Raw genomic sequence first — 12,953 nt, 5'->3', positions numbered from 1 at the left:
AGAATCATTTCATTCCAAAGAGGAAGAAAGATTCTAAGAGGCTGACAAGGGAAGTTAGGGATGGAATAAAACTGAAAAAGGTGTATAACATAGCAAAGAGCAGCGGGAAGCCAGAGGATTGGAAAACTTTCAAAGGACAATAGAAGGGAAGAAAAAGGGCAATACGGGGTGAAAAGATGATGTACGAGGGTAAGCTGGCCAAGAATATGAAGAAGGATAGTAAAAGCTTAATTAGGTATGTTAAGAGAAAAAGATTAGTAAAGACTAATGTGGGTCCCTTGAAGGCAGAAACAGGTGAAATTATTATGGGGAACAAGGAAATGGCAGAAGAGTTGAACAGGTACTTTGGTTCTGTCTTCACTAAGGAAGACACAATCTCCCAGATGTACTAGAAGACAGAGGATCCATGGAAACAGAGAAACTGAAAGAAATTTGCATTAGGCGAGAAATAGTACTGGGTAGGCTGATAAATCCCCAGGCCTGATGGTCTGCATCCCAGGGTACTCAAGGAGGTGGCTCTTGAAATCATGGACGCATCAGTGATCATTTTCCAATGTTCTATAGATTCAGAATCAGTTCCTGTGGATTGGAGGGTAGCTAATGTTATCCCACTTTTCAAGAAAGGAGCGAGAGAGAAAATGGGGAATTATAGACCAGTTAGCCTGTCATCGGGGAAGATGCTGGAGTCAATTATTAAAGAAGTAATAACGGTGCATTTAGATAGCAGTAAAAGGATCGTTCCAAGTTAGCATGGATTTATGAAGGGGAAATCCTGCTTGACTAATCTTCTGGAATTGTTTGTGGATGTGACAAGTAAAATGGATGAAGGAGAGTCAGTGGATGTAGTGTATCTAGACTTTCAGAAAGCCTTTGATAAGGTCCAACACCAGAGATTAGTGGGCAAAATTAGAGCACATGGTATTGGGGTATTGACATGGATAGAGAATTGGTTGGCAGAGAGAAAACAAAGAGTAGGAATAAACTGTCAGAATGGCAGGCAGTGGCGAGTGGAGTGCCGCAAGGCTCGGTGCTGGGGCCGTAAATATTTACAATATATATTAAAGATTTAGATGATGGGATTAAAAGTAACACTCGCAAATTTGTAGATGACACAACGCTGGGTGGCAGTGTGAACTGCGAAGAGGATGCTAGGAGGCTGAAGGGTGACTTGGACAGGTTGAGTGAGTGGGCAGATGCATGGCAGATGCAATATAATGTAAATAAATGTGAGGTTATCCACTTTGGCGGTAAGAACAAGGAGGCAGATTATTATCTCAATGGTGTCAGATTAGGAAAAAGGGAAGTGCAACAAGACCTGGGTGTCCTTGTACACCAGTCACTGAGAGTAAACATGCAGGTACAGCAGGCAGTGAAGAAACCTAATGGCATGAGAGGATTTGAGTATAGGAGTAAAGAGGTCCTTCTGCAGTTGTATAGGGCCCTGGTGAGACCAAATCTGGAGTATTGTGTGCAGTTTTGGTCTCCTCATTTGAGGAAGGACATTGTTGCTATTGAGGCAGTGAGGCGAAGGTTCACGAGGTTATCCCCATGATGGCGGAACTGTCACATGAGGAAAGATTGAAAGAGTGGGCTTGTATTCACTGGAATTTAGAAGGATGAGAGGAGATCTTATAGAAACGTAAACAATTATAAAAGGACTGGACAAGCTAGATGCAGGAAAAATGTACCCAATGATAGGGGAGTCCAAAACCAGGGGTCAGTCTAAGAATAAAAGAGAGGCCATTTAAAACTGAGATGAGACAAAACATTTTCACCCATAGAGTTGTGAATTTGTGGAATTGTCTGTCACAGAAGGCAGTAGAGGCCAATTCACTGGATGAATTTAAAAGAGTTAAGATAGAGCTCTAGGGGTTAACGGAATCAAGGGATATGGGGAGAAGGCAGGCATAGGTTACTGATTGTGGATGATCAGCAATGATCACAATGAATGGCGGTGCAAACTTGAAGGGCCAAATGGCCTCCTCCTGCACCTATTTTTGTATCTAGCCAATATTACAACATTATCAAGAATTAGTATAAATGTACTCACTAGGTTAATTCCTTACATTCGTGGTCATACAATTAAAAAATGAATACATGCAGCTGACAAAAGCATCAAAAATGTTATTTTAGAAGACTTGCCTCTTTATCAACCTCTTTTGATGCAATTCCCTTTATCATCGCAACTATTTTCAAATGTTCCTTCACTGTAAGACTGTAGAACAGGACATCAAATTGTGGGCAAACACCAATCATCTTTCTGATTTGAATTAATTCATCTAATTCAGAAACTCTGTATCCATAAACAGTTGCACTTCCTATGAGATTGGAAGAAAAATGCACATAATATGGACGTGAAAAAAATCTTAATGCATTCTAATTCATGCCTCATATTTGTGGAGCTATAAATACATTGGCCTTGATATTGAATTGCATCAGCCATATTTTTCATACTGTACATCAAATAATTTTAACTTAAACCTGATTACTATCTGCAGAAGCACACTACTCTGTGATTATGAGGCATGTAGTTCGAGATGCAGTGGTTTTGAACAATGGACAACACAAAACTGGTCTCAATTGTCTAATTAATTTTTCAGGAATAAATCCAAGGCCTGGGCTTCAATGAAGTAAGATTTAACCGTAAGGTTCAGGCCAGCAGTTTAATGGACAGCCTTTTATTTAGTTGCTGTTGGGAGATCCAGTTATGAAGAATTGTTGAATGTGCTCTGGTCTTCATTGAAACAATGTATAATCATTGTGGCTGCCGCAACACTTGTGCCACTTTCCCAGCAGTAGATCATCACCACTCCCCGACACCTCGTCTCTCGTGGATCCTCTACCCATTATACACTCTACTATAGATTCTCTACTGTAGTCTCCCCCTCCCTCAACTGAGTGAGAGGGGGGAAAGGTCCCAGAGCTTATCACTATGGGAATGGCATGAGAACAGGAACCATAGAGTCAGTCATATAACATGGAGACAGGCCCTTCAACCCTCCTCATCCACACCAAGTTGCCTACTTGAGCTCGTCCCCTTTGCCCACGTTTGACCCTTATCCCTCTAAACCTTTTCTCCCCATGTACCTGTGTAAATGTCTTTTAAACACTCCAACATAGCTTTCTAAAAGCAGGCACTTAACCATTAAATATCTGGCAGTTTCAAAAAGCGCTACTACACAGACTCTACAGAACCTTCCATCCTTTGATCCTCGATGAGGTACAGGCCTGACTTTGAGTTCCTGGTTTTGGAACCCAGGGTTAGTGCCAAGAACCAGTGGAGCACGCCCTGGGGATCAAGTGGATAAGGCAGGAGGTTTGTGCCACTGCTGGTCGGCAGCCAGAAATCCCGCAGTGATCCCATTATCTGCATCTGAATGATAACACAGACCAAACCTTTTGAGAAGACAGGCCTGGGGATGCCCAAGAACTATTGGTCATCCCATGGGTGGGACAGCTCGTGCAACAAGTGACAAGTGTAGAGACAGGACAAAAGAGGAACTTGCAAATCTCTCCACTGTATGTCGTGCTTACACTTACAACAGACAAGGCAGTCAAACCAGTTTTTGTTTACAAATCAAGGTTAATGTGACTGCTTTCCTTTTAACCACATTCTCTGCCACTTGTAACTATTTATGCAGATATGAATCCTGATTATTATTGCATTTGCCTATTCGTTCTACTAAATAGTAACATTTTGTATTTTTCTACATGCCATCTGACTGCCCAATCAGCCGGTCTTCAGTTGAAAAACGTTGCTGGGTCAGGCCTGTCCATTCCCTCCACAGACGCTGCCTGAACCGCTGAGTTCCTCTAACACTCTGTTTTTTACTCAACATATATATATATATTTAAAATGCGCATTAAGCAGATTTGCATGCATAATATTCTAATCTAAAGAAACCAGGAGAATTCCTAGCATGTAAATAGTTTTCCCGTCTCTCCTGCCATCATTACTTTGCAAGATCTAATTGCCAGAACATCCATGAGCTTGGGCCTTTTCATATGTCTCTTTGTTTATTTTCATGTCACTCCTCAACTTGCTTCTCTCCTGTGGTTCATCACCATCCGCCCACATCCTTCTTCACTTTCAACCACATCAGTATTCCCAAGTTAACTGAGCAGAAAACAAAGTGCTGGAGTAACTCAGCAGGTCAGGCAATGTTTTGAGTCGGAATCCTTCTTCACATAGGTTTGTGCAGAGTGAACAATTGTGCAGCATTGTTGTGAAATGCATTGTTTTACAATTAGACAAGCAATTTTTCCATGACACCATTTACCCCATTGACATTCCTCCTAATTAAATGCAGTTCAGAGAATGCAGCTTAAGATATCAATCTGAAGAAAGATCCCAACCTGAAATGTCATCTGTCCATTCCTTCCACAGATGCTGCCTGACCTGCTGAGTTCCTCCAGCACTCAGCATTTTGCTCAAGAAACCAGCATCTGCAGTTTCTTGTGCCTTAAAAGCTGTTACGCTTTTATTAATTTCCACAGACATACAGACACACTGGGTGGTTGGTTGATTCTGAAGCTGCCCATTGTGATGCACAAATACTGTCTTACCATCTGAGAGAGGACACAGCCCCGAGAGAATGTTAATTAAAGTTGTCTTTCCAGTTCCGCTGTGGCCTAACAGTGCCGTAATCTGATCTTGATAGATATCAAACGACAAACCTGCAAACAAAATGTATAATATATGCATCTCATTAATTCTAATTGAATGAGTTTTCTTTGTAGCCTTAAAAGAAAATCAATGTTTCCGGTCTTTTGATAAGTTTCCAGCCATGAGATGAGCAAGATCACAATTCATTCCTCTGCACATTCCTTTCCTCCACTTCCAAATCATTGCCATTGCTCAGCAAGGTTACGTTTGCAGCACTTCCCAAACCCATTGCCACTGTGATCAAGAGCCGTAGAAAACAGAAACAGGCCCTTCGACCTACCATGTTCAAGTTGGCATATATGACCAATCCCACCCGACTGCATTTGGCCAATCGCCCACTAAACCTTTCCTATCCATAAGCATGGGCAACGGGAGCATGGGAACGCCATCTCCATGGCTTCCGCTCCAAGTCAAATATCATCATGACTTGTTACTACATCAGTATTCCTTTATCAGAGTTCCAATCCAGTGACTCCCCATCCAACACTATGGGACACGTTCAGCAGAAGGATCGCAGCAGGTGAACTTCTCAACGGCAGTAAGGCACGGGTTTTGCCCGTGAAACTCACGTCACACTGTTCCTGAAAAAGGGCAACTGAGCAGATAAACACAATGTTTGGATTTCACAGAATAAGACATGACACAGAGCAGCTTGCCTGATCCTACTCTTTACGAGATCTACCTGTTATGTTTCATTGACCCATTCTTTCCCCTCTCATTCTGTTCAAATCCACATTCTTCACCCCCTCAGAGTGCATTTCACATCATAATCCATGCAAAAATAATTCCCTACGCCACACTAATCTTGCCATTTGATGCGGCCTGACCTACTGTGAATTCCACCGGCACTTGTGTTTTGTTCAAAATTCCAGCATCTGCAGGTTCTTGCATCTTCATTGTTACCATTGACTGCTGCTACAGACCACTGTAGCAACATAGCTGTATTACTGCATCCCCAGGCCAACTCCCTTACTGTTGCTCAATTGGGACACACAACACAGGAATCCAGTGGCAATGTGGACAACATAAACATTGCAAGAGGAATTTTCAACTTCAAATGTAAATTTAAAAGCATTTTCTTGAATTGGAGCAATTAAAAGTCTCACAAAGTAATATTGAATTTACTTTATAAAAAAAAAGTAACCTGCACCACACCCTATTAGGGATGGAACAAGTTGCTGATCAAATTTACTCAGGAGATCCAAATTGAATTGAGCAAGTGCTAAAAGCAAAGATGATCTTTGCAGAACATACATTGACAAACATTGTCACACCCAAAGATATATAAAAACATGCCACTTTATATAATTGTTATCCCTCAACAGAAACAACACGGGCAGTGAATCAGCAAGTGAAATAATACGTAGAGCACGGAGCCAAAGGGAGCACAGACCTTTCAGAGCTTCCACCTTCTTCTCCTTTCCCTTATACAACTTGTGAACATCAATCAACCTGAAAAGTACCACACACTCATCAATATTTGAACCAGTTACTACACATCATTTCCTTATTGGACTAGAATACTGCAGCCCACTTCTTGCACTACTGTGGAATCGTTTTTATTTTATTTTTTAATTATGTTTTTGAACTAACATACTGTTATTTTTCTTTGCAGTCTCTTTTTCTTTCAGAATTTGTGTAATTTATGTATAATTTGCTTTTTGAGTGCTTGACAGAGTCTGTGTGTCTGTGATGGTGCTGCAAGCAAGTTTTTTCATTGTACTTGTGCATGACAATGAACTTGAACGACGCATTGCTAATTCTTAAAGAGTCATCGGAGCTCAGACTGGTCTCCAAGTTGCAATGCAGTTAATGATATGTGAGGGCTCCAACTACATTGGACAATATTTTGAATAATAACAATAGAATAGATCATGTTACAACAATTATTAGCCAAACTATTAGTTTCCTGGTAAAAAAAACATACTAGATAATGATTCAGAATGCCAGATTTCCATGAATGCTGCATACACAATCTAAGCAGTCCTGGAGAAAGTTATAGCATTCTATTGCAGACATGCACATTGGTTCAAGCATGGTACAATAATGTCAGAGGCTGCACCAACAGCAACATTTTTGAGGTGCGGAAAGAGTCCTTTTGTTCTTATGAGCAACAACCAATCAATTAAATATGGGAAAAAAAATAAAGAAAAAGCCTGCGATACAAATGGCTGAAGCAAGTGTTGCCACTGCAGCCTCCTCTCTCCTCTCTCCTCACCTAACCTGACCCCACGTCCCCTCTCTGTCAGATTACCATAAATCTATCCCTCAACTGCTCATTTCACCCACTCTGGCAGGAGGTGGTTTCCTAAAACTGGAGAATTTAAATGGAAGTTAATGTGTTTCCTTCTCCTAAAGTTATAGCTCAAATGATAACATGACCTGTTTATCTAATGGGTTTACTTGATGTGTTATCCAGCAAGTGTGCTAGATATTTCACATAGTCTTTGAAAGTAACATCTAACTAACTTTTGCATTCTTCTGTACCACAGACAGGTGCTGCATGAACCCACTGCGAGAATTTTCCATCACTCAAACAACAATCACATTTGATTAATCCAAATCTTGTTTTACAACTCATTCTAAAATAGTCACTTCAATCTTTTGTGGACCACACCCAGGCTTTTTTATTTCCCAGAAAATATATTATACCACAATTAGTATTAATTTTGGAACACATTTCCATGTCCAGTAGAAGCTCCAACAAGCAGTGTGCTTCCTTAATGACCATCAGACTGTCAGTTCAATCTGAATCCAGAAACCCAATATGTTGAGGAGAACAAGGAATTCTTCCTCAATCATTGGTGCTAAATAGAATCACATGGCCCAAGTGTAGACTGTACACTGCTGACCCACTACAGTGCATGTTTAGAGCTAGAAATGTTCTTGTTGTCTCTAGCTCGGCTAACTGCTCATTCGCTCTCATCAGTGGGTTGTTGTCCATACCTGATTGCTTCTTTTCCTTTAAACTCTGCAGGCACTGCTTCCACCACCTCACTGAATGCAGATCCTTGGCCAAATTCATTTTCACAATCAATTTGAAGGTACCGTTTATCTTTACGGAGCCAGTAAGCAGGCCGAAGAAAATAGAAAAGAGGCTGGCGTTGCCCAAATTCACCTAGATAGGGAACAAGAGGAGAATTTTTTTAATGATAAATTCTGATTGCAATACAAAAAAATTGTATAGGAGATATTATTCGCTGTAGCGGTAGAAAACCTACATTTTCAACAAAATCTTAAGCACATGATAAGCCTTGCTGAGTGACAAAGCAACAAGAAAGCAATCCTAAGCAAAAAAGAACAAGCTAAATATCTCGGAGGCAACAGATGACTTCAAGGAAAATGACAGGTCTTGAAATCCAGCACTATTTAATCATATGCAACTATACTCTTTAAAAAAGTAATTCCACATCTCTCCTCGGTAAATGACAGCTGCAAACATTCAATGAAGTGGAGATGGTCGAGAGTTAAGATCCTAAAGGTAAATATCACCAACAATTTGTCCTGGACCAACTACCATTGAATCTACAGCCAAAAGCATACCAACACCGTTCCATATTCAGGAGACTATGGAAGTTCGGTATGTCTGCAACAACTCTTACCAACTTCTGCAGATGCACCATACAAAGCATCCATTTGGGTTGATTCACCGCTTGGTTTAACAATCCGGTAGAATACATTATTATTCTCTAATATCAAGCATGGAAGATTAACAACACAATTCTCTCTCTAAAGATTTGGTAGATTTTAATAAAAAGTACAATACAAGATGAAACCAAAAAATAAAGGTATAAATTTGAAAGTGTAATATCCCCAATGGCATGTGGTACATTCCATTTCTGCAGTATTCAAACAGCTGCCTTTAGAAATGATCAGTTCCCTTAGTTAAACATGAATTAAATCAACAGCTAAACACAACAGTACAATAGATTAGAAAATATAGTTATCCTGTTCATGTTTAGCTATCCTGAAATACAAGATTAAAAACAAAACTTAGGGTGTCAAGATAACAAAAAAAGGGCTCCTCATATCTGATCAATCCAGAGGGAGCAAGTACAGGGGCCTGATAACTATGAATGCCAAGTTCAAGAACAGCTTCTTTCCAACAACCATCAGGCTCTTGAACAATGCACAGTACTAACCACTACCTCAGCATCTATGATCTTCTATGGACAATCTTTGGTTGTACTACAGACTTTAGCATTACTATGGTTATTTAACAGTAGGATTATTAATTTATTGTTTTTTCCATTATATATTTATGTGTTTTACGTTAACTGACCTATTAAACTGCAGCAAGCAAGAATTTTATTGCTCTGTTGCTGGTACACATGACAACTAAACTCTTGACAAATGTATCTTTTCAAAATTACATTTTTAGGCTTGCAATTTCAATTGCATGCTTTACTTGAGATATGATTTAAGAGAGTGTACTAATGGAATTGATTCTTTTGTACAATTGGATTTACATTGTACAGCTTTTTAAGTGGATGGTAGCCAGAAAATCAAATGCAATTGCAGAAGATGAACCGTAATGGGAGAGCGAAGCTTAGACTCAGGCAAATGAAAGCTTTGGCCTTTCAATGCCATTGAGGCTAGTAACTGGCAGAAGCAGGGGTCCTGCAGTGAGGGCCTGAGGGGTCATTAGCCTGAGCCTTTTAGAACATATTCCCAAAACCAATGGTTAAGAAGGAACTGCAGATGCTGGAAAATCGAAGGTAGATAAAAATGCTGGAGAAACTCAGCAGGTGAGGCAGCATCTATGGAGCGAAGGAAATAGGCAACGTTTCGGGCCGAAACGTTGAAGAAGCGTTTCGGCCTGAAACGTTGCCTATTTCCTTCGCTCCATAGATGCTGCCTCACCCGCTGAGTTTCTCCAGCATTTTTATCTACCCCCAAAGCCAATGGACCGTTTGCGTATTCAAAAACAAAGTCAATCCAGTCAAAATCCAGTCATTAATGCTGATGGTCATTAAGTCTGTGAAAGTTATCTGGTTAATCTGTTTTTGATGTGAGATCATGTCTTTAAAAGGTATCTGCAATTTTTTTCAGGATCGGTCACCAACACTGAAAATTAGCTGTTAACCCCTTGCAGTCCTGACTGTTTGTTGATTTCTGCAAAGAATGTAAACCAAGTCTGAAGGAGGAAATTTGAACTAATTCTAGAGCTACACAACAGAGAAACAGGCCCTGCAGTCCAATCATCCATGTCAGCCATGCTCCCTGATCAAGCTAATCCCACGTGCCTGCACCTAGCCAAATTCTTTTAAATATCATAAGTATAGCTACTTCTTCCACTTCCTCTGGCAGCTTGTTCCATGCTCACATCACCCTCTGTGTCAAAATATTGTCCCTGAGGTCTCTTCAATCCCATCTCATCTTAAACCTATGCCATCTAATTTTAGTCTCTTCTACCCAGGGGGAAAAAATGACAATTCATCTTACTGTGCCCCTCATGATTTTAGGAACCTCTCCAAGATCACTCACTCCTCAGCCTCCTGTGGTGAAAATCACCTATCCTTATAATTCAAATCACCCCACACATTGTAATCCTTGTAAATCTTAATGGTAAACTTTCCAGTTTAATGACATCCTACCTATAGCAGGGCGACCAGAACTGTATACAGTACTCCACACATACAGCGGTAACATGACATCCCTGGGCAATGAAGGCAAGTGTGCCATCACCTTGTTCACTGCCCTGACCCCACGTGGCACCACTTTGATGGGCATCTAGTAGACCGGCCAAGTTGCTCCCAAGAATGTTGGCGAAGCTCAATGAAACAGCAAGTGAGCAAACAGACTGAACCCTTACTGACCCCAAAGTGGGGATTGCAGAGAATGAGTAGCAAAATTAATAGAATGAGTCATTGAGGATTAATTATTACAGATATAAAGGCACATGTTCCTACTTTTAGTTAATCTGCAATTAGTCTGAGAGAGTCTGCAGGAAGATAAATATGATGATAGAGACTGGGAAGACAATGCAACCCCAAAAATCCCTGAAAAAATATTTGGCGATATAGTTTGACACTCAGTTGACACAATTAGTGTAAGAGTAATAGTGGGGAAAGTCAGAGGGGGAAAACAGTTTAAAAAGAGAGGCAAAGCACAGACAGACTTAACTCAGAACTTCCGTGGATTTTGAAGAAACAGCAGCAAAGAGAAACAGGAAAAAGCAGTGATTGGCTCTAGCCCGAGTGGGAGGAGAGTTAGAAGTGTGTCAGAGGGGGAAAACAGTATAAAACTGAGGAATTTGGTTTGTAAATTGGTAAATTAGGCAATTTATCAGTCAATTAGCTTTCTTCACTGCCTGCTGTACCCAGGCACGGAAAACGCTATCAAAATATGGAGAGGACCAGGGGACAGAATTTTTGGCGGTCGCCGGCGCATGTGCTCACTCTCACACACACGCGCGAGGCTTCGGAGGCTCAATCCAGCGCTAAATGCAGCTCAACTCTGCCTGTCTCGCCGGGTTAACTACAGCCCTGCCTGGACACCAGCGCTGCTTCTCCGCGCTGGCCATATTTCCCGCAAGCCCAGGCAGGTTAACCTGGCGGGACAGGCAGAGTTGAGCTGGGTTTAGCGCTGCTTCTCTGCGCTGGCTGTGGGCCTGGGGGTACAGCTCCCGTCTGACTCCCAACCTCTCTGGCCACCCGTGGGGGGCACTCGGGTGGGGACGGGACAGCGCCGAAGACCTGGCCGGGATCGATCCTGGCTGCGGATGAGGCGCAGGTCAGTGCCGAGAGTGTTTTGGCACTTCTCCCTCCTCCAATCATCGCACTCTATCCTCAGTCCCACCCCCCACCACGATCGCGCTGAATCATCATGTCCCGCCCCCATTGCCTGCTGACCCACGTCTCTCTCGTACAATCGGCGGCCTCGGTCAGCAGTCCCACCCCCACTGTCTCGCAGAAAGCGGGGATTTCACCGGGTTATAAAATCCGGATTACAAAAACTTGGGGGGGATGTCCCCCACCTCTCAAAACAGAGTCCCCCGGGTTTTCCGCTCCTGGCTGTACCTGCATATTTACTTTCATAGACTGATATCTACATGGCTCTATGTTGTTAAGGGCACATCTCTACTGGGTCAAGATATTGTATCATGCCTCCATGTACAAAAACATTACACTTTGTGCAATTAGAGTTCCGGTTTTTTCCCCATATCCCTTGATTCCCTTAGCCCTAAGAGCTAAATCTAACTCTCTCTTGAAAACATCCAGTGAATTGGCCTCCACAACCATCTGTGGCAGAGAATTTCACAGATTCACAACTCTCCGGGTGAAAAAGTTTTTTCCTCATCTCAGCCTAAATGGCCTACCCCTTATTCTTAAACTGTGACCCCTGTGATCCCAACATCGGGAACATTTTTCCTGCATCTACCCTGTCCAATCCTCTATGAAGTTTCTATAAGATCTCCTCTCATCCTTCTAAATTTCAGTGAATACAAGCTCAGTCGACCCATTCTTTCATCATACGTCAGTCCCGCCATCCGGGGAATTAACCTGGTGAACCTACGCTGCACTCCCTCAATAGCAATAATGTCCTTCCTCAAATTAGGAGACCAAAATTGCACACAATGCAATTGGTGCGGCCTCACCAAGGCCCTATACAACTGTAGTAGGACCTCCTTGCTCCTAAAATCAAATCCTCTAGCAAAGAAGGCTTTCTTCACTGCCTGCTGCACCTACATGCTTACTTTCAGTGATTGATGTACAAGCACACCCAGGTCTCGTTGCACCTCCCCTTCTCCTAATCTGACACCATTCAGATAATAATCTGCCTTTCTGTTCTTGCCACCAATGTGGATAACCTCACATTTATCCACATTATACTGCATCTGCCATGCTTCTGCCCACTCACCCAAACCTATGTAAGTCACCCTGCAACCTCATAGCATCCCCCTCGCAGCTCACACTGCCACCCAGCTTTGTGTCATCCTCAAATTTAGAGATGTTACATTTACATCCACAAATTAAGAGATGTTACATTTTTCTTGATTCAAACATTAATCATTAATCCTTGAGCACAGCAAGAAGCTAAGTAGCAAAGATGGAAAGTTTATGGAACCTTGATTAATGAAGTATATTAGATGAAGTATAACAGACATAGGAAATTAGTGCTGGGATGAGAATGTAGGTGGTCTGAGTAGAGTAAATTTTGCAGACAACACGAACATTTGTGGAGACAGGGATAGCAAAGAAGATTGTCTGAGGAAATTGTGGGGAACATATCAACTGGAAGGTTGGGCAAAAGGACAGCAGGTAGAATATGGTCCAGACAAGTG

At 41.8% G+C, this 12,953-nt stretch overlaps 1 protein-coding gene across 3 annotated transcripts in view; it reads right to left on the bottom strand.

Annotated features, from left to right (window-relative positions):
* The window catches only part of abca5 (ATP binding cassette subfamily A member 5), a 95,185-nt gene that overhangs the window by 49,702 nt on the left and 32,530 nt on the right, over positions 1-12,953 (bottom strand). For all 3 annotated transcript variants that reach the window (XM_033044558.1, XM_033044559.1, XM_033044560.1), the window contains 4 exons: positions 7,613-7,784; positions 6,060-6,118; positions 4,567-4,677; positions 2,143-2,318 (listed from right to left, as the gene is read on the bottom strand). In XM_033044558.1, coding sequence (XP_032900449.1) covers positions 2,143-2,318; positions 4,567-4,677; positions 6,060-6,118; positions 7,613-7,784 — 518 coding nt within the window. The remainder of the gene's footprint in view (positions 1-2,142; positions 2,319-4,566; positions 4,678-6,059; positions 6,119-7,612; positions 7,785-12,953) is intronic.

This window comes from Amblyraja radiata, chromosome 26 (assembly GCF_010909765.2).
Source record: "Amblyraja radiata isolate CabotCenter1 chromosome 26, sAmbRad1.1.pri, whole genome shotgun sequence".
NCBI classification, from domain to species: domain Eukaryota; kingdom Metazoa; phylum Chordata; class Chondrichthyes; order Rajiformes; family Rajidae; genus Amblyraja; species Amblyraja radiata.
This window is presented reverse-complemented; position numbering and strand designations above follow the sequence as displayed.